General features: G+C 43.3%; 2 protein-coding genes across 4 annotated transcripts in view; one reads left to right on the forward strand and one right to left on the reverse strand.

Moving 5' to 3' along the window:
* Window positions 1-4,531, reverse strand: part of PAK5 (p21 (RAC1) activated kinase 5) — a 115,093-nt gene extending 110,562 nt beyond the window's left edge. Inside the window, exon 1 of the mRNA XM_057382879.1 lies at window positions 3,997-4,531. Within this exon, the coding sequence (XP_057238862.1) occupies window positions 3,997-4,501 (505 nt within the window). The 5' untranslated portion in view covers window positions 4,502-4,531. The remainder of the gene's footprint in view (window positions 1-3,996) is intronic.
* LOC130583496 (uncharacterized) lies at window positions 805-13,697 on the forward strand. 3 transcript variants are annotated; one of them, XM_057382892.1, is made up of 5 exons: window positions 805-1,277; window positions 2,368-2,448; window positions 10,614-10,757; window positions 12,060-12,163; window positions 12,553-13,697. In XM_057382892.1, the coding sequence occupies exons 1-4, from the start codon at window positions 884-886 to the stop codon at window positions 12,158-12,160; spliced, it is 720 nt and encodes a 239-aa protein (XP_057238875.1). In that variant the 5' UTR covers window positions 805-883; the 3' UTR covers window positions 12,161-12,163; window positions 12,553-13,697. The 3 variants fall into 3 exon arrangements, with proteins under 3 accessions (XP_057238875.1, XP_057238883.1, XP_057238893.1); XM_057382900.1 differs by having other exon boundaries at window positions 12,075-12,163; XM_057382910.1 differs by lacking the exon at window positions 2,368-2,448 and having other exon boundaries at window positions 806-1,277.
* Window positions 13,698-19,072: the final 5,375 nt, after the last annotated feature.

Genomic DNA, 19,072 nt, shown 5'->3' on the forward strand with positions numbered 1-19,072 from the left:
TGCAGGTCAGCTGAGTTCTTGATGCTGCAGCGTTTACCTTTGCTGGTCTCACTCCCAAGTCTGCTGGGCTCTTCCCAATTCTGCAGAGGCTACAGCAAGAGCATGGAGCTCTGCTGTGTGCCCTGCAGTCAGGGATAACTATGCCCTGTGCCATGACACTGCTCAGGCCAGCCTGAGAAATAGCAGAACCCTCCCTTAAATCTCTGTTCTCAATCAATAAAAGCTCCAGCATTCCTTTCTTGTCTCTGACGTGAGTGAACCCCCCTGGAGTGGCACAATCCAGAGCCCAGCAGCACAGTGCTCCCAGGGTGGTTTGTTTTACAGCACAACAAGAGCAGGTTACACAGGGCAGGGCTCCCATTCCTGTGCCCACTTGGGTCCCTGCCCAGACTCACCGAAACCACCTGCATTACAGCAGTAGGACAGTGGCAAATTTAAGAATCACAGGGTGCCAAGTAGATAGGGGGATTATTTCTGCTTCATGGTTTCCCAGTGCCACGTGCACACTATTTGAAGAAATCCCTTAAAATCCCTTAAAACTGTCTGCTTCCAAATAACCTATATACATCACTGGCCCCAAACACGACACATGATGAAATGCCCTTACAAAGCAAATCCTTACATTTCAGCCCAGCTGAGCGTCCAAATGCACAGCAAAGCCAAGACAAACGCAGCACTGCTTTTGCCTGGAAACCTAYGTGGCTTGAAAATCCCCATTGTTGCTCTATCCCAGAAAATGACTCATCCTCCCCACGGGGTTTTGCCTTGCCTCCGCACATTTCGCAAGGCTCCTGGCTTTATAATAGCGTGCTGCACGGGGCGACTCCTGGCAGATTTCTCGGCTCGCTGGAGAGCGAGGAGGCAGCAGCTAATCCTCCTAACGATGATTTTCCTCTTGCAGTATTTCTTCCTGCTGGCCATAGACTTAATGCTCGCCGTGACCCTTTCCTGCCTCCTTTATGCCTTTGCCTGCATGTCCATCGCATGTCTGACCTGCTGCATTGTCATCTTCTCCTTCGGCACCGTGGGGAGGAATGTTGATGTGAAAGGGAGAGCGATTGTAATTCTTGTGTCCAACAGTTCCATTGGGAGGATGTTTGCAAGGAACCTGGATAAAGCAGGTTTTGGGGTGTCTGCTGCACAGTGGCCTGCACAAGAGGAGAGGACTGCAATAGAAGAATGTTCTTCAAACAATGAGGTAGCCCAGCTCAACATGACTGAAGATGAMTATCAGAAGACAGTGAAAACCTTCATAGAAAGCCACTTATCCCTGAAAGGTAACTTTTAGGGCAAACTTGTGGATTATGCCTACTGTAGAAATTAAAATGCACARGACTGTGAGATCACTGTAGCTCAGMAAATGAGGAAAGTGAGAATGCYTTAGAAAATGTCAATAACACTCTAACTGCATTGCGTTTTATTGTACACAACAAAAATTCTGCTTTCTCCAGGGGAAAGTGCCAGCTTTTATGGCTGTGAAAGGCCCCAGTAGACTGCAGTCCCTGGAGGAAAGCATGGCAGGCCAAGGAAGGAGAGGGAGAAGGTCCTACCAAGGCACAGAGGGCTGGACTTGTCCTGGGWAGAAAACACAGAGATGAACAAGGGGGAGCAAAGCCTAGGCAGTGACCTGATGTGAAGGAGTGTGCCTGATTTTTAACCTCCTCTGAATTAAACAAAAAAAACACCTGAGTTCTCTCTTGACTTCTTGGCTGCTGTGGGATTTGTGAGAGTCAGGTCAGAGCTTTGAGGGGCAGGTTGGGACAGTGTCTCCCAACCACACTGCCATAATTTCTGTGGGAATAGCAGACCAAAAGCAGCCTTCAGAGCTCTTCTGGGACAGCACAGAAAGTGTTCTACTGAGGGGAAGGCTGTAAGAACTGCCAGCAAGTCTCCCTGGCTCTTTCTAGGTGAAGGGTGCCRATGGGAAGACTGGTTTATGACCTGCTGAGTAACCTCTCCTGTCCAGGAGTCTGTGTCCCCACAGCCATAATATTACGTCTCTTGGGAGTGTCAGAAAATTCAGCCTCAGCCATCAGGGCTGTAACCTCATTGCCCTTGGGGCTATGGGGATACAATGGAAGAGCCAGTCCCTCTCCTCTGCTGTGAGCCTAGCTAAGGGATCAGCTGTACAGCTCTGCTTCCCCATACTGCCTCCTTCTTCTCCAGCTGCTTCGTCCCTCTCCTCCTCACTCTTCTCTCAGTGGCTTCTCCAAGGCTCCCTTTGGGTTGTCCCCTGGGCAGCCTCTTAAGAGGCCTCTCTGCTTGTTCACACCAAGCTGAGATCTTGGAGAGCCTCCACATCTCCCCAGGACGAGTAAGTCCCTTTGCACTGCTGCCCAGCACTGAAAGTTTTCTTTGTGCTCCCAGGCYCTGCAGAGGAAGGACATTTTGGAAGTCAGAGCACGCACCGCGAAGCCTCCCGTACTGCAGCCACCCTTCGGAGAGGCGGTAGGGAACCCTAGCCAACCCCGTGCTGCTGGCTGCAGCTATTCAGGACACAGGGGCGCAGGTTCTCCCACGTTGCTCTTCTCCTCAGAAGCACTCAGTGGACCAGCAGTGCCTGTGCATCTCTGTCTGGCCYAGGATACATCCCCCAATTCACTGCCTGCCTGCAGGCTCTGGAAATGGGTCCCTGCACACCRGCAGTGGGTTTCAGACTGAGTGTTTAGCTGCCTGCGAGAGCATTTAGACTCATTTCCCCTACAAAAATTACTCTGGTAAAACCTTCCTGTGTGGACAAGGCCTAAAAGCTCTCCAAGCTGAGTATCAGCATAATCCTGCCCTGGAAATGAAAAATGAACAACAGAKGCTTTCTTAACCAGTAATGATCTGTGGGAGCTGGTGATTTCTGTGGGCCTGTGCTGTTCCAATGAAATGAGAATCTGGSACAGTGATACTATCTTTTTTTGCTCTTGACTGGTTTGGTCCCTTTGTTAGTCAAAGGCTTTTGCAGGTGTCATGTTTTTTTTGACAGGGTGATCTGTTGAAGGATCCATTTTACATTTAGGTTCTCCTGCATAATAGTCACATCACAGATGTGGATGTTGAAATGTGTTTCCCAAGTGCTGACCCAATTGCATGGCAGATCAAACCAGTATGTTGGGAGGGGAAAAAAAAGAAAAATAAAAGAAAAATAAAAAGAGAAAGAAAACAAAGAAACCCAAGAAAACTGTGAGGTTAACAGTTTTGAGTGGGTGCTGGTATTTATTCTGCAAAGTTTACTGTAATATTTTTGGCATAGGTTAGGTAAACATGAACACTCACCACCAACTGACTGATAATGAAGGAATTTAAAGCAAATCAAAAGCCTACGTTGGTAGGTCCCCACATGCAGTTTGGTCAGCAGGATCTGGACAAGGGCAGGAGAATAGTTATGCTGTAGGGCAGAACTATTACACAATTTTCTCCATTTAAAAACTTGTACGCACTTTGTGTATGCAATTTTTAGTTTCTAATGAAAGGAACCTCTGCTAGTTTTTATGGGTTTTGGTTTGTTTTTAAATTACTTGTCGCCATAGGACGTTTTYGCTGCTATATCTTTGCTATTGTAAATAAAAAGAGACTTGTTCTATATCATCAAATCTTTTGAAATTCATCCTAAATGCCTTTCTAAGTAACACAGTGAAGACGGAACCCCCAGTAAAGGTTACTTCTAGAATTAAAATACTTATGACACTTAAAATTATCTGGTTTTCATTCTAGTACAGGCCCAGCAACCCAATTTTTCAGGAAGGCTCCTTTATTTTGCAGTGACTGTACAAATTAATAAGGCACTATCAGGCCTAAAAAGATTGTARCAAAGAAACAGAGAAATACAAGTCATCCCCCTTCCAAATTCTTCCTTTGCTGTGTGATAGTTTAATTTGGTTCATAAAAAGCCCTTGGTTCTTCTGGCTTTTAGCCTTTGGAACTTTTAGATCAGATGTTTAAACTTTCTGTGTGACCAAGAGGTCAAAGAGACAGAGGRAAAAAGATGAGAGGAGTTTTATTGCTCACCTCCAGTAGCTGATCTTGTAGTATCAGATATTGCAAGAGCTCTTGGCATCGTGTCCGAGTCCTCTGTGATCGAGCTGCTTGAGAAACTGCTGTGCCGTGTCGCTCTTTGGGCAGGTTGCCTGGAAATGCTGGCAATTGCTTCACGATTTTCAGGATCAACTGCAGGCAGGGTGGGGTTGGGCAAGGAGGAAAAAATGTAGAGATAGGCAAGACCCAACAGATGGCAACCTGRCCGGACTCTAAAAGAGTTCAGACAACCAGAGGGCTGGAGCCTCTGGGGTTGCAGTACCTGGAGGCTCACCTGGCCACACACACCAGCACAGCAGACACAGGGCTGAGCAAAACCAGCACTGCCTGTGCCACTCAAACAATTGTTTGGGTTGGGAGGGGCCTTAAAGGCCACCGAGGACCAGCCCCAATGCCATGGGCAGGGACACCTTGCACTAGACCTGGTTGTGCAAAGTGCCATCCAGCCTGGCCCTGAACACTTCCAGGGATAGGACATTCTCTGAAATGCCTCAGGTCCCCACAGGGGAGATGATCCTTGATGTGAGCAATGTCTCACACAGTGCAGTCTTCCTCTGTTCATTCCGAGCTCTGCTATGCTGAAGTAGCTTGCAAGAGTCCTGTTGGTTTTTCATCAGGTCAGGATTTCATTTCTTGTACCTGAATCTCAGATRAGACATGACAACTGCTGGATTCTTTGGTACTTACCAGATGCCCTCTGTACCTRTCTCTCAAATAGGAAGGACAATAACTTTTACACAAGCAGAGAAATAACTGATGCAAATTATTAGTGTTAATGCCTAAATAATATTAGGGCCCATGTCTGAAAGACTCTTTCACCACTGCTCTCAGCATGGTGTTTCAGACAGTAGGAAATGGTCTGCAGGCTCCAAAGGCAGTTTGGCCAGTGTGAGTTATTGGACTGTCATCCTTGGTCATCTGTCCTCATCTCCMTGTTCCTGCTGGCAAAGTGGCTCTCATAACCTCTCCTTAAGTTGGTGCAGGCAAGAAGATCATCTTATCATTTGATCAATTTAAATAGGTGTGTTAAGTCATGTTAATCCAGTTGATTCCTTTCTTGTGTGCACCATGGGACATGCATGCAATGTCTTCAGCAGAGCTTTGAGGGCAGTCACACCAGCCTGGGCAGGTACAGCTAATCCTGGGCGAGGAAGGGTGCCCATGGCTGCACTGGATTGCTCAAGGCAGTGCAYTGAGATGCTGCCACAGCCATGCAGAGGCGTTGAGCTTCCAGCAGCCCCTGACTCCTTGGACAGTCTCCACCTCTTCCAAAGGTCAGGCTGCTTTTGCAGTTCTGCTCTGCAGCAGGTAGCAATGGTAGTGCTCTTCTGGTACTTCCCCTTGCCTTCAGCATCCCCAGACTTCAGTTTGCCATACAGTTTAGATGGGGAAGGCACTCTTGGGACAGAGATCCAGAAAGTAGGACCCAACAGTTCCTGAACAGGAGAGAGATGCTGAAACCTCTGTCTTCTGAGGTGGGCACACTGTAGAAACTCTTTTGCTTCCTAAGAACTCCAAAGTGATTGATAAAATTATTTTATTAGAAGGTAATCCTTACTCACTTTCCATGGTGTGCTTATGTTAAAAAGAAGGCAAGGCCACAGAGTCATTCCTAAACTCTCAGCAGAGAGAGAGTTCAGTTTTCTTTTGGAGCAGCATAGGTTAGTGCATGGCATGAGCAGCCATTCCCACCAGCTGCAGAGATGCATTGAACAGATGCAATAATCATTGACTGCAATAAACTACAAGGGGGTAGGAATGAATAAAGCAAACAAAATCATATTCTCATGCAATTTTAAAGAGCACTGCATTATTTAACTTCACTCAGCTACAGCAACTGCAGGCCACCATGGATAAATCAGCCCATTTTCCAAGCTGTAAATGACCATGCTTGGACTTACGAGAGAAATGAATAATTTTTGCAGCTATGCTTTTGTGCCTTTAATGCGAGGTTATCCAGAAGTCTTTGAAAAACTGGCTTGCAACTATATTGCCTTCTTCTCTCTTGGGGATTTGTCAAAATGAGAGGAACACTTTGATACAGCAGCATCAGGGCTATGAAACAACTCAGAGAGAGGAAATAGATCTCGTTCAGAAACTATAGGCTGGGAGGAGATATGTATTTTAAGACGAAGGGGAGCTCCCCAGTCAGAGCTTCTTTTTAAAAATAAGAATCTATACAYCATCTAGAGTCAATGTGTCTTTTTCCTTTTCCAAAAGAAGCTCTGCATCTAGTACCTCTGGACATTTTATGGGAGGCCAGTTTTCACTTCCTTGGAGTGTTTTTTTAATTCTCTTGCTTTGACAGACAATTTCTCTGCCAAGAGCTGAGCACCCAGGACACGCACRTAGCGCCTCATGATTACAGAGTTACACAACCCAGAATAGCTGCAGCAACACTACTCCTCTGTCCCCAACCCTCACTCATTGCCAGTGGGCAGAGCCCATTCGGGTTCAAATCCTCCATCCCCAAGTTTTGGTTTTTTGCTTGTTGGTGACTGCTTGCAAACCAAGATCTTTAAGCAATAATTAAAAATGCATATTGATCTTCCCTATATTAAAAAGAGGATTATTTATTTGGATGCATTTAGACAATATTGCCATGCTCACCACTAATACCAGCCATGAATACAATATGGAAAGAGAAGGAGGTGAAAGAGCCATGTGCTGCCAGGGCTTTTTTTTATCTTTCTTCTAAATCTTCTGTTTGCAGACAGGAACAGAAATGGATCATTTCTCAAAAAGGAACTAAACGAAGCCTAGGGAGTTGGATACTTATGTTATACTGGCTCCTAAATTCTGCCAGAAACCATTTCTAGCATCCTAAAACAGTACCCTCTTCACACTGCCCCCGCTTAGTTCATGTGAATTTTAGTCCTGCACCATAAGTTTATCTTACAACAACTCCTAGACAAGGGTTTGATTTCCAAGCTCTGTCAATCATTAAACCACACAAGACTGAAGAGTATTTTTAGAGATTGCCAGGAAGATATCTATATTTACGATAYATTTTCATGCAACTGCAGTGTCACAATTAGAAATGCAAAGTAAAACAAAACCAAAAGTATGTGGAAAGCTATTTGTTTATCACTTATGTATGATGCTAAACTAATCTCTCATTCTGGAAGTCATTGGAAATAATCACGGGTGTAACATAACCTTTACACTAATTTAAAAACATCCCAAACAGGAGCTTGGCTTTGCACAAGTTTAGAAATGTTGTATTTCATTAAACAGAGATGAGCAGCTTCAGAAAATATTTTTGAAAAATACCAAAATTAAAGTCCAAAAAGTTCTCCCAGTCAGTCTCTCTTCAAAATAATATGGGKTTTTTTTCAGAAAGGGTGTATGCACCTGTATGTTTTTACTCTACCCTGACCCCAATCCTTCAGGAAAGTTTTGTAGAGGTCAGTTTTAACAGGGAAAGGGAATCAAGTGCAAGAAAAGATTTCTGCAGGCCTGATTTGCCAGGCTACAGTGTTTGGAGACAGAAATCTGAACAGCTCTAAGACATACACTTAGAAAGTTAATTTGAATTATGTGGTAAAACTGAATATGCATAAAAATTGAACACTTCTGTATATGATAATTAAACACTTCCTRRTACAAACAAATTATCTTTGTGATTRCAGAACCTCCRAGTGGATTATTTATTTATTTATTTATTTACTTTAAACCTCCTCTCTTCATATTTCACGTTTAATTGAACCTGTTTTCCCAACACTTATGATGCGAACTCCAAAGTAGCACAGAAGAACTGAGTGGCATTTTCAGTAGGAAAAGGGGAGAGAGAGCAAAGTCTTGCCCAGAGTTCTCCTCTGCAGGACAGAGGATTTGGCCCAGTCTATGRTCAGCTCAGCACSTGGAGCTTGGCTTTAGCACTACACYRTTCCTCTGCTTTCCTGGGGAGGTTCTGAGAGGAAATGTCTGGTAGGTACAGCCTGTGGCACTAAAGCTCCTAAATATCCCAACACAGAGCTGATTTTCACCCCTTGGTAGGCTGACTTAGTAATACTGACTTCAAAAAAATGACTTGAGTTTAGAACAGCAATCACCTGCCACAAGAGGGTTTAAAATAAATCTGCTTGTCACATCTATTGAATTATAAATGTGTGTGGTGAAAAAGTTTTAARACCTAATGCTTTATTATCATTAACCAAATAATTTATTTTGATGATGTTGTCAAAAAAGGAGCACCTTCCTTTTGTTCTTAGGTGCTTTTTCCTGGTTTCTAGAACTACATTTATTCTTATATATTCACTGCTCTGGTTTGGTTAAATAGCTTAAAATCTATGAGCTATCTGATAAGAAATTWCATTGCCAGGCAGCCTTCATTTCTAACCCCCTACTGGATGCAAGTTTTTAAACCAACAGACTGAGGCACAACAAATAGTTATTTTCAATAATGAATAGTATTCATATTTCCTCCCATRAAAACATTTATCACCAGAGAACCATTCCCAGTGGTTAATCCAGACATTTACATCCTTATGTGTCTAACTTGCTCCTGACTGCTTCTCCCATAGGATTTTTCTTATTGGTCTCAGCATTGGTTTTTAAGTTCCATTCTGCCTTGTCCTTGAGGTGGAAACACAACATGCACACCACAGAAGTCCATTTAAACCTCACAGCAGTGTCAAAATATAACAGCCCAGAAAGTTTTTGCTTTTTCTAATCCTGTTCTGGATTTGAGCTGCTCTTTCACTGTAAGAGTCCAAATACCTGTTCTCCATTACTGCCTTGTTTTCCCCACTCTCATTTTAAGTGGCCATCATTAAATTAACTGAGATGACATCAATCTAAAGCTAAAACTCCTTTCAGATTACTTACTTTCATCTCCTCCCCTTTGGCCACCTTTGTAGTTTACTATTAAATATACTAAAAATGCATTTTCTCTCTTTTCTTGYTATCCAAGACTCACACAAATCAGGAAAGCTTTCAGTCCTCAGCAGAGATTTGTATTTCCATTCTGTTTTAAATTTATGGAGAGCACATTTTCCAATGAATAAACACACTGATGGAAAATTCCTGWGCAGTTTCCATAACCATACATACARCATTGACTAATTTATCAGGTCTCAAACKGCAAAGGGAGGGACTGTGTCCTTCTTACCATCCATTCAAGAACAGCAGACTCCAGTGTTATTTATATAAGGTCCAGAAAATAAAAAATAAAGGCAGAAATAGAAGAATAAATTACAACTTAAAAAAAAAAAAAAATGGCTACAATAATACAACAGAAGCAAAGTCCCCAAATGTTATGATGCTGRAAACAGAGGTGACAGGAGGAATGCTCCCGTCATCCATTTGCTCTCTGTGTCTCTCTCTTTAGACCTCTCCAGCAGATTTTTTATTCATGCCACCAGCTCCAGGGCACAGATCATGTCTGTCTGCATCAGTCATGTGGATACTGATGCAAAACAGGTCGATGCATTGACTCTGCAACTCAGATATGGGAGCAGGTAAAAGGAGACTTTGACTCTTAGCTCTGTTTTCTGAGAAGCAGAGAGGCAAAGTGCTGAGAAGGACAATTCTTGGCCAGAAAAAAAGTCACCTGGAACTTTTCTTGGGCTCTTGGTAGGACACTAGGGAGGTATTTTCCTCAATACCTTATTCTGGGTCTCTCTAACCAAGACCAGGCAAGGCACTTCTCAAGCAGGAAGTCACTGCAGCACACACCCTTTCCCCTCTCCCTCGGATGCAATGTCTGGAGACAATCTGAAGCAGCCAACAGGTTTTCTGGAAACATGGCTCCTAGGTAGATACTGCATTTTTTGGTCAGAGCCCTTTAGCACCCTATTTTGAAGTGACACAAGCAAAAAGATACCAATTCTCTCTCAAAGGCTATTCTGTATATCACAGACAGAAAGGCCCCAGGTCTGATTAATTTGTTCTATAAGGCAAAAATTTTTGTACCTGAATATGCCCCCATGTGATATTTGGACGTAATGGCTTGACATTACAAAGGTAATAAGTGCCTTAAAGAGAACAGGTCTCATTGAATGATGGTTTCTAATAAATGTCATTTGATTTTTCCTTAAGCGTATTTCTTGGAAAGTACTTCTATTGCTTTGCTTCTAAGAAAAGCAATTTGCTAACATTTGTCTGATCATAAAATTGATTTGACCTTCTGCAAATCATCTGACTTTCCAGTGGGYTGCTGAACTTTTTGAAGTGCATTAGGTTGTTCACGGAGCACAGCTTTCTTCCGCTTATTCTGGATGGCCTCTTCATATAACTGACAGAAACACTTCCAAAGCTTCTACAAAAGTAACTTCAAGGAACTGATTAAAAAAATAAAGATTTGAAATTCCAGTGGAATATGTAATAACATATTTCAGTGGACACAGGGAGGAATAATCATCTTTTACTCAGCTCTGTTTCTAATGTTGTACATCTTGTACATATGGCCCCTTCCTCCCCAGCAGGGATCACTGCGATTGAGCTCGTTACCTTCAGGTTTTTAATTAAAATGAGTTGCAAGTGGCAAGATTTCATCTGTACCCATTATGTCTTTGTAGAAACATCGACATGTAATTCAAGAATGATCTGGATGAGTTAACTTAGCTCACACCCTGTTAATTTGGCAGGCATATATGGGAAGATGAGGAAGCCATCCATCCTGATATGGGAAGAAGGAGCACCGGACACACATGGGCTACCTGAGAGAAAAACCTCCTGTGATGGGAAGAAGAATTTCAAGGCTCCACGMAGGAACAGCTTATTGCAGTCAGGTACAACTGAGTATATTGCATTTCTCTGACAATGTCTAGATGAGGGGGGAAATGAATTTTGCAGCCAAAACAGGGTTTTTTCTTTATATTGTTTCCAAAATTTAAAAAAAAACAAAGCTTTTGTTTATAGCCACTCTTCACCAGGGTTGGTCATGGACTTCTTAAAATGTGSGTTTAAAGGTTTAATTAATATTCTAGAATACTGTTGCYCTCTCCCACTGGACATTTAAACAAGACTACCTGGGTAGGACAGAGCCAATATGTGCAGAATCAGCTCTGCAAAGCTCCCACTGTTCCAGAGATCACTTCAATTCCCTCTTCTTAAAATGGAAAATAAAACCCCATGGCTCCCATCAGCAAAATGCAATGCAGTAACTGGCAGCACTGGGCCTTTATCAGATGGCAGAAATKCTCTTCCTGGTTTGCTCTTCCCATGGGAAATACTGCTGCCTTAGCACTCAGTGGAAGAGGTGTGCTGTCAGGGCTAGTTGTCTGTAGGAAGGAAGATTTCCTGATTAGAGATAACCCTCTAATTAAAGCATGGATTTATTTATTTACATTTCACATTGATTTGTAGTTACTTACTCAATTATAAATGAAAAGAGTAATATTTAGTTTTAGGTCTGTGTGAAATCTCCTCTGTGAGACTGTCACCATTTGAAGGTGTTCTTTGCACTTGTAAGAGTCTCCACAACAGAGGCAATCTCTGGTTCCAGGGAAGGGATGATTAGCTGTGGTGTCCCAGTGCACTTAGTAAAAGAGAGATGTCCAAAAAAATTGTAAGAGCAGGCAGCTAAGCACTTTTTCATGAAATAGCAGAAAAAAGTAGGCATCTTCTCCTTTCACAAATGGTAAATATTAGATGTGGAATATATCCCAGAAAGATGGGGTAAACAACGAAGAAATCYCTCTCCCAGATGTCTGATTCTCCCACTCTGTCCTTACTCACCACAAGCCCCTGCTCTGGATCCCAGATTGCCAGCATTGGGAGGTGCAGCACCAATGGTCACCCTGCTAAACCTCCTGCTGCTGGCTTCCATGACTCAGGTCACCTTTGAGGKCACATCTGCACAGTGTGGAGGGTGCTCAGCTGTGAGCAACCCCATTCCACAGCCCTGGGGCAAAGGGCAGTGGTAGGAGTGGGACAGGGAACAGCACCTCCAGGCTGTTCCCTCTGGGAATCCACAGCCCATAAAGGCTGTGCTGAAGTTACCCTTTTGTTTTTTTTTTTTTTTTTGGACACATTAATGTTGTCTTTTGCTATTGAGTTCATGGTCATGAACGTTGCTTTTCTATTTGCAGTTCTCTATGTCACAGTCCTCTTTYACCCACTGAACTGTGTCCTGAGTCTCCTGAAGAGAAGCTCACAGCTGCTTGTGCCTCTGCTGAAGTCCAAAAACTGACAGGTGAGGCAGAGCCCTCACAGCTCAGTTACTCAGGGGTRACCAGCACCTCCTGCACCAGCAGCTCTTATCGCTGCTGGGACAGGGAAGGGAAACCAGGGTGGTGGGGAGAGGGCTGGGGAGGGCTGGGAGAGCAGCCTGGGAGCAGCATCCTGCAGCACTCTGACACCCCAGGGACGCTGCCTTTCTGCATCAAAGTGTCCCCAAGGAGACCAGCCTGGAGCACAGCCATACATTCGAATCAGTAGCAAAGCCASCTCAGTCTCCAACATCAAGGCAGAGCACTAGCTGCTCTCCAGCATCTCACTGGATTTTAAGATGCACCATAGCTGCTTCTAAATGGCAAACCCCAAAATATCCTGTCTCTTGTTCATTGCTGAATCATCTCCCAGGTTCCTGTATTCTCACTGCTGCAGGCTCTGAAGGCTCTGAAATTCCATTTACTCCAGCACATGGCCACGAGAGCAACTGGAGTGCTGTTTCCAGCATCCCTGCTTGAGAGAAAGCACCCAAAGCATCATTTGATTCTCTGGTCCAGGCTTTAGGACAAGAGAGAAAACAGAAAAAATATTTTAAAAAGAAAATGRAAAAACAGACAGCTCATGAGATGACCTGACAGTGTCCCCACTGGTCAGGCTAATATTTTCTTGATCAAGAGGAAAGGGTCCCTGGCTCTCCATCTAACATCACTTCAGGTGTCTGGCTCTCAATAGCATATTTAACCTTTCTGAGTGTTGGATCAGGGCCATAAACAGGCTCTGGATGCTCCATGGAACACAGAAGTGGATATAGCCTGTCAGCCCTGTCCTGTGTCACCAGTGGCTGCTGCAGCAGCTGGGATGAGGCAGGACATGCAGSCAAACAGCAGCAGCAATGAACTCAGCTGAAATGAGTGAACAGCACTGAAGAGGTAAAAACCCTCCTGCTGTCTTTCATCCAGGAAGGAAACCCATGGAGCACTGCACATTAACACTGTSACACCACAGTGAAGAAAAGGAGCATTGCTGGGATCAGAAGTGACAAATTCCTGGTAGCAGGGGATTATGAGCAGTGACTTCAATTGTAAGACAACGAAAAACTGTGGATGAAAACAGAAAACACCTTCAGAGCCATGACACAGTCTCCAACTTCCTTGCAAGTCTAATCTGTAAGGAAGAGAACACCGAGACACTGAAACTTTGGGTTGTTCATTACAATGCTGTACTGTACACACTGGGATATGCACAGAGGAAAAAACATCTGAGGTGAAAGGAAATAAAGGAAGAACTCTGCTGGGAAGCGAAATGCTAGGGCTTGGTTTTCATTATCTAAAGCCACAACTCAGAACTGCCTGACTGATGATAAGAGATGTCACCCAGGGARCTGGATCTAGGGAGGGAAAGGAAAGCTTTCAAAACAGCTTCTGTAAGACATTAAACCAGCTTAATATCAAACCAGACTGAAAATAAACATTTTAATTCTGTAACATCAAAGCACTGAGAGAGAACATGCTRAAGCAGAAAATTCCTGAATTAAAAGCTTGAGGTTTTAGTCTTTACACATTTGTCAAATAACCAGTTATATGAATAATGCCAAACCCATATATGCTGCARAATGTCCTAGGAAATGTTTCCTTTAGTCAGAACCCGTTTTGAGCCAGCCTTGCCAACTTCCTCAGTGCGAAATCCCCTTCTGTGTACATAACCCTGTGCAATTTCAGCTGATAGCCATTATTTTCTCCTCCAAAATGTGGCAGGGGACATGTGTGGGCTGCTGCATGGCTATTGCTTCTCTCCCAAAGTGACCTTCAAGCAAAGGATGCTGCCTGCTTGTATACACTGTAGTATTCATGGCCTGAAATTAAAGACATTRTGTGAGCAGAGCTCCTGAAGACCTCAGTGGAAGTCTTGCTGGCCTGGGGACTCGGGAATGGCCTACATTTGTTTATAAAGCTTTCCAGTCCATTGGGATACAGGGAACTACTCTGTGCAAGCATAAAATTATGACTTTGAGGCAGTATCACCATGAGATAAATTATAATATAACTGCACTTAAAAGTATRTTTAACACAAATTAGTTGTATCAAACTAACACTGAAGTTATAGACTGCTGAAGCTGAGTAAGGGATCTGAATGCCCACATGCTTTTAATTTGAGTGGGAATGAGGGATTTGAATTCCTTAAATAGTCTTGARTGTTTCATCACTAACATATAATACAAAAAAATTAAAGCAACTGGCTTTTTGAGCCTAMAAACCTGGCCAAGAGATTCTGCCAGCATCTTTTTGGACACATCCCTCCAAAAATACTGCCATTAAAATGAGAGACCCAGAAATTCCTGAAAGTATTCCAAGTCTTGTTGAAAGTTTTTAGAAAAAACCCCAGCAATTCCAACATATTTTTCAATAGATCACTTTGATCCATTTAATAAAAATGTAATTGGGCTATAAAAGTCTGCTTGAAGAAAAATAGCTTTGGCACAAAATCCTGCATCCTGCAACTAGAAGCAAAACCAAAAATCCTGCATCCTGCAACTAGGAGCAAAAACTGATCATCCAAGACCTGTTTTTTCACCTCATTCTCAACTGCAACACTTCCATTTCCTTACTTTTTTAAAAAAGCATAGAATTGGACTTCAAATAGAAGATTTTCATGGGCAACACTGTAAAATTATTTCCCAGCGGAACCAAAATGGTGGTGGCTCAGGAGAAGCAGAGGGAAGCTGGTTACATGAACACATCCTTTTACCATTTTAAATTATGTTAATAACTAATCTTATCCTTTATGAATGTCTGTATGCCTGTCAAAATTGTAAGAGAGCATCCCCTCCAGTTAAATACTCTCCAGCATTGTCACTCTTAGTAGCAGCCTCCCTCTATTTTTGGGGGTGCTTTTCTCCTGCCTTTCCTCTCGTGAGCAGGGATCAGCCACAGAAACAGCTCCACTGAGCCAGAYGAGGTACTGCCCACCTCCACAGTGGCTATTGGGAAGTGTTTCAGACAGCCTGAGGTGTGACATTTTCCTTCATGTATTTATTGTATTCAGGGAAAAACATTCGGGAGGGACAGGGAAGGAGGAGAAGGCAGGGAAGCAAAATTATGATTCATGTAATGGGATTTTCTATTCTTGTGAATAGTTTAATCAAAATAAACATATACAGAACCCTCTTACATGCTTGCCATGCATAAGTCTCCCTATATTGAGCTCAACACTCTTAAGCCCAGGTCAGTGTCACCTGCACCTCTACCACTCACATTTGTAACAACAAAAAAAGGGCAAGACTGGGATTGCCTGGGTTTAAAACCCAGCTGTGCTCAAGTGACCATGCCATGGTGTGTCCTGGCTGTACTGGATGCTCCAGACACACTACATGGGGGTCACARGTCTCAGGACAGGTGGGATTTGCTGATGGAGCCACATGTGATCCTCGCCAGCACTGGAGACAGCCCAGCCCTTCCAAAGCTTTGCAGATCACACACAGTTGGATCCCGTGCTTGTCACACAACCTTTCCTTGGAGGAATAACTTAGCAGCAGCCCCTGGTTTGAGATTTCAATGAGATGCTGGAGAGATGCAAAAGATAGGAAAGCACAMAGACACAGAAGGGTGAGGTAGAACTGGTCCCAGGGTGGGACAGCACCAGTCCCATGGAGGTCACTGCRGTGAGGTTGGTGGTGACACACTGGCTTTGCTGAGTTTTGCCCTAGAACAATTTTATTTGCTATTTCGTGTCATGTCACTTGTGGGATATTACTGGTGTCATAGCACAGAACACAGCATGTGTTCTAAGGAGCCACAGGATTCCTTACAATCCTTTACCTAGATTTTAGGCAGAGAGAAAGTATGCCTTAACTTTCATCTCTCCAAATAGATAGTGCTAAAATCTATATATAAACATCCTATTGGTGTATCAGTATAAAGCTCATTTAAAAGGCTTATAACTGACTTTGAAATAAGCTGAGACAATCTCCAAATAGACAAGTGCAAGGCAGGGGGGAAATAATCTCTACTAAAGGCAGATTTCTCTGCAAAACAGCTTTCCCTGCTGCCAAGCTCAAAGGGAGGGGGCACTTCCCCCACCCAAAAGCCTGTCCCCACAACCTCATGAGAGAAAGTTGTGCCATTTATAGCTGCTCATCTGTGAGCAGACACATCACTGTAACAGTGACTGCCACAGGCAGGAGGAGCCTGGATTCCACATCCCAGAGCACAGAAACTCTGAAACGTGAAGCCACAAGATTAGTTTGCTATAATGTGTCTAATTTATGTTGGCATTCCCTCGGGATGAAAAAAAAAATAGCAAAAAATAACTATGGGCAATGCTGTTGTAGCARCTCTGAGAAGCATGAAAAACCACAACTTCAAGAAGCARTGTCTTATGGGTAGGTGAGTTATTCTGACCTTTTAAATATTTTTTCTAAAATAAGAAACAACTCACAAGTTTTCATTGTGCCACTTGGATGCACTTTGCACTGCACTGTGTCACAGGTCAAGTCATGCCCAAGGCAAAGYTTGAAATGCCATTCCCCACTGGAGCTCCAAACTGTCACTACACAAGCACATTCAAACAGATGCAAATACTGATAACTMAGCCATACAGGAAGAGCTCCATGCTTCCAAGTACAAGTTGAATAACAATCCTATCCTGCCAAGGGCCAGCCAAACAAACCTCAAGCCAACCAAAACCTTAAATACCCACTACTCTGGCTGAATCCATGTTTCAGAAGAGGTCTCCCACTCCTCTGTCTCTTTTCCAATGGATGTGAGGACCTTTCCCCCTATATAAACAGGGCAAYGAAACTGATAGGAGMATTATAGAGTGTGRCCTGGGGAAAAGAGAAAACCAAGGGGTCTGGAGTCCTGATCCAGTGTTCCCAGAGCCATTTATATGCTAGACAGGCTTTGGATAATGCTGCTGACCCATCATCTCACAGAATTCAAACTTGAACTTTTCTGTTAAAGCTTACGTGCAAACTGAACATTTTCAAGAATTTAGACTTGAGGTCAAGCTCATCAGATGCTGGTTGTTCCCCCAGTTATACAGTTCTCCTAATGAGGAGAATTCAGTGAAACTGCTTTCTTGGGCGTTTGTTCATAAAGCAAGTTCAAAGGCCAAGCAAAGAGTRCAGCCATGGCAGAGGGGTTGGAATGAGATGAGCTTTAAGCTGCSTCCTAACCCAAACCATTCTCTGATTCTGTGAAGTAAAACATCATGTACCAATTTTCTGTTTGCCCATTTACTGGAGCTGTTTTGTGCAGACAGCTCTAAGGAAGAAATCATCTTTGAGTAAAACAGCAAGAAGTGGGGGGAGCTTGAGGTTCCTATGTGTAGATGAAAGGAGAAAGAGCCAGTGCTAGCAACATTAATAGTATTTGGTGGACCCCTAAATGCTGAAAATACCTGTACAGCCACCTTGTCTGCTGGCTTCTTCTGCTGCTTGGAGAGCTGTAAGAAACCTGTTCCACATTCCTGCTCTCGATCAGGCCCCCAAACCATSACTGTGGGGCTGAGGCAAAGCAGAACAAAATCAACAACTTGTACTTAACACACTAAGTATCAAGTGAGTTTCAAATTGGTATTGTGGTTTACTAGTTGTTGCATGCACCCTCCTACCCTGTTCCTCTCTGTGCTTACACATTTAATACTTGCAAGTCACAAAATGCAAAATCTCTGGATAACTAGAGCCATRTTGCTAAGAAGGCAAGAATCCCTTTCCATCAATATGAGATTACTGGCTCTGACTTAGTTAAATCAACCTGGTAGATTAGTGTAAATTAGCCCTAGTAGAACCAGAGTTCATTTAGTCCTTTGGTCTGTGTAGGGTGGGACTTGCACAGACCATTGCTGACAGAGTCCAGCTTATTTTGAAAGAGTCAGTGACCTCTCCCAGGGAATCTGCTCCAATCCTTCTCCCTCAACATCATATTAATTGCTAAAACTAAAGTATCCTGATTTTCCCTTGAAGCAATTTAGCCCAAAGCTTCTTGTCTTAACTGCCAGGGTCAGGAAGATCAATTTATTGCCTTTTTCYTTCGCAGCAGCTCACTGTTTTGGGGAGAAATACAGTCTTCTCCGCAGTCTGCCTCTTCTGAGGATGAAAACTCCTCAATCTTCCCTATCAATTTGAGCCTTTTGGTCCTTGGATCAGTCTTCCTGCCTTCCTTTTCACCCCTAACCACAGTCCAGCTCAGCCTTGACATACACTGGCCAATAAGCAAATGCTCCTGCTTGCTGGATTATTGCACTTGGCACAGTGCAATAAACAGTCCTGCTCATACACTTAATGTGTCTTTTCTGTAACAGCACCGTATTGTTTATTCATGATCAGCTYGTGAGCCATCAAAATCTTTCATCCTTTTTGATAAGTCAACTCCACCTGTAGCTGTTGGTCCCCAACCTGTACAACTATAGAATAACCTATATAAACAGTTTATTGCAATACGTAAATCTGTATCAGCAGAGKGACAATGCACTGTCCCAACTGAATAGCAAGATGCTTTTGGTGGGGTTTTTACCACCTCTCCACTTGCAAGGATCGTATTGAATTCTAATCCTGCCCAGTGTGCTCACAGCCTTTCCAGAGTGTTGCCAAGCTGCAAGTTTAAAGTTTAAATGTTCTCTCTTGSAGCAGCCATTCCACATGTGGAAACAAAAGACAGACACAAAACAGAGCCAACAGAACCACCCTTCTATCAATTTTCCAACCAGTTTTGCATCCAGATATTTTCATCCAGGTCATCATTGTAAGTGCACATGTGAAGTAGCTTCAAAGCTCAAACTTATGAGTCTTGTGTCTCAAAAAAAAATCTACACTTCTTGTTATTCATCCCCTCAACTTCTTCTAGGTGTTCTCCAATATTTTGATTGTTTGTTCCAGTGCTTTTCCAGGAACCAAAGCTAAGCTGACAGGTCTATAATTATAGACCTGCTTGTT

This window comes from Malurus melanocephalus, unplaced genomic scaffold (genome assembly GCF_030028575.1).
Source record: "Malurus melanocephalus ecotype Western Australia unplaced genomic scaffold, MMel_1.1 scaffold_13, whole genome shotgun sequence".
NCBI classification, from domain to species: domain Eukaryota; kingdom Metazoa; phylum Chordata; class Aves; order Passeriformes; family Maluridae; genus Malurus; species Malurus melanocephalus.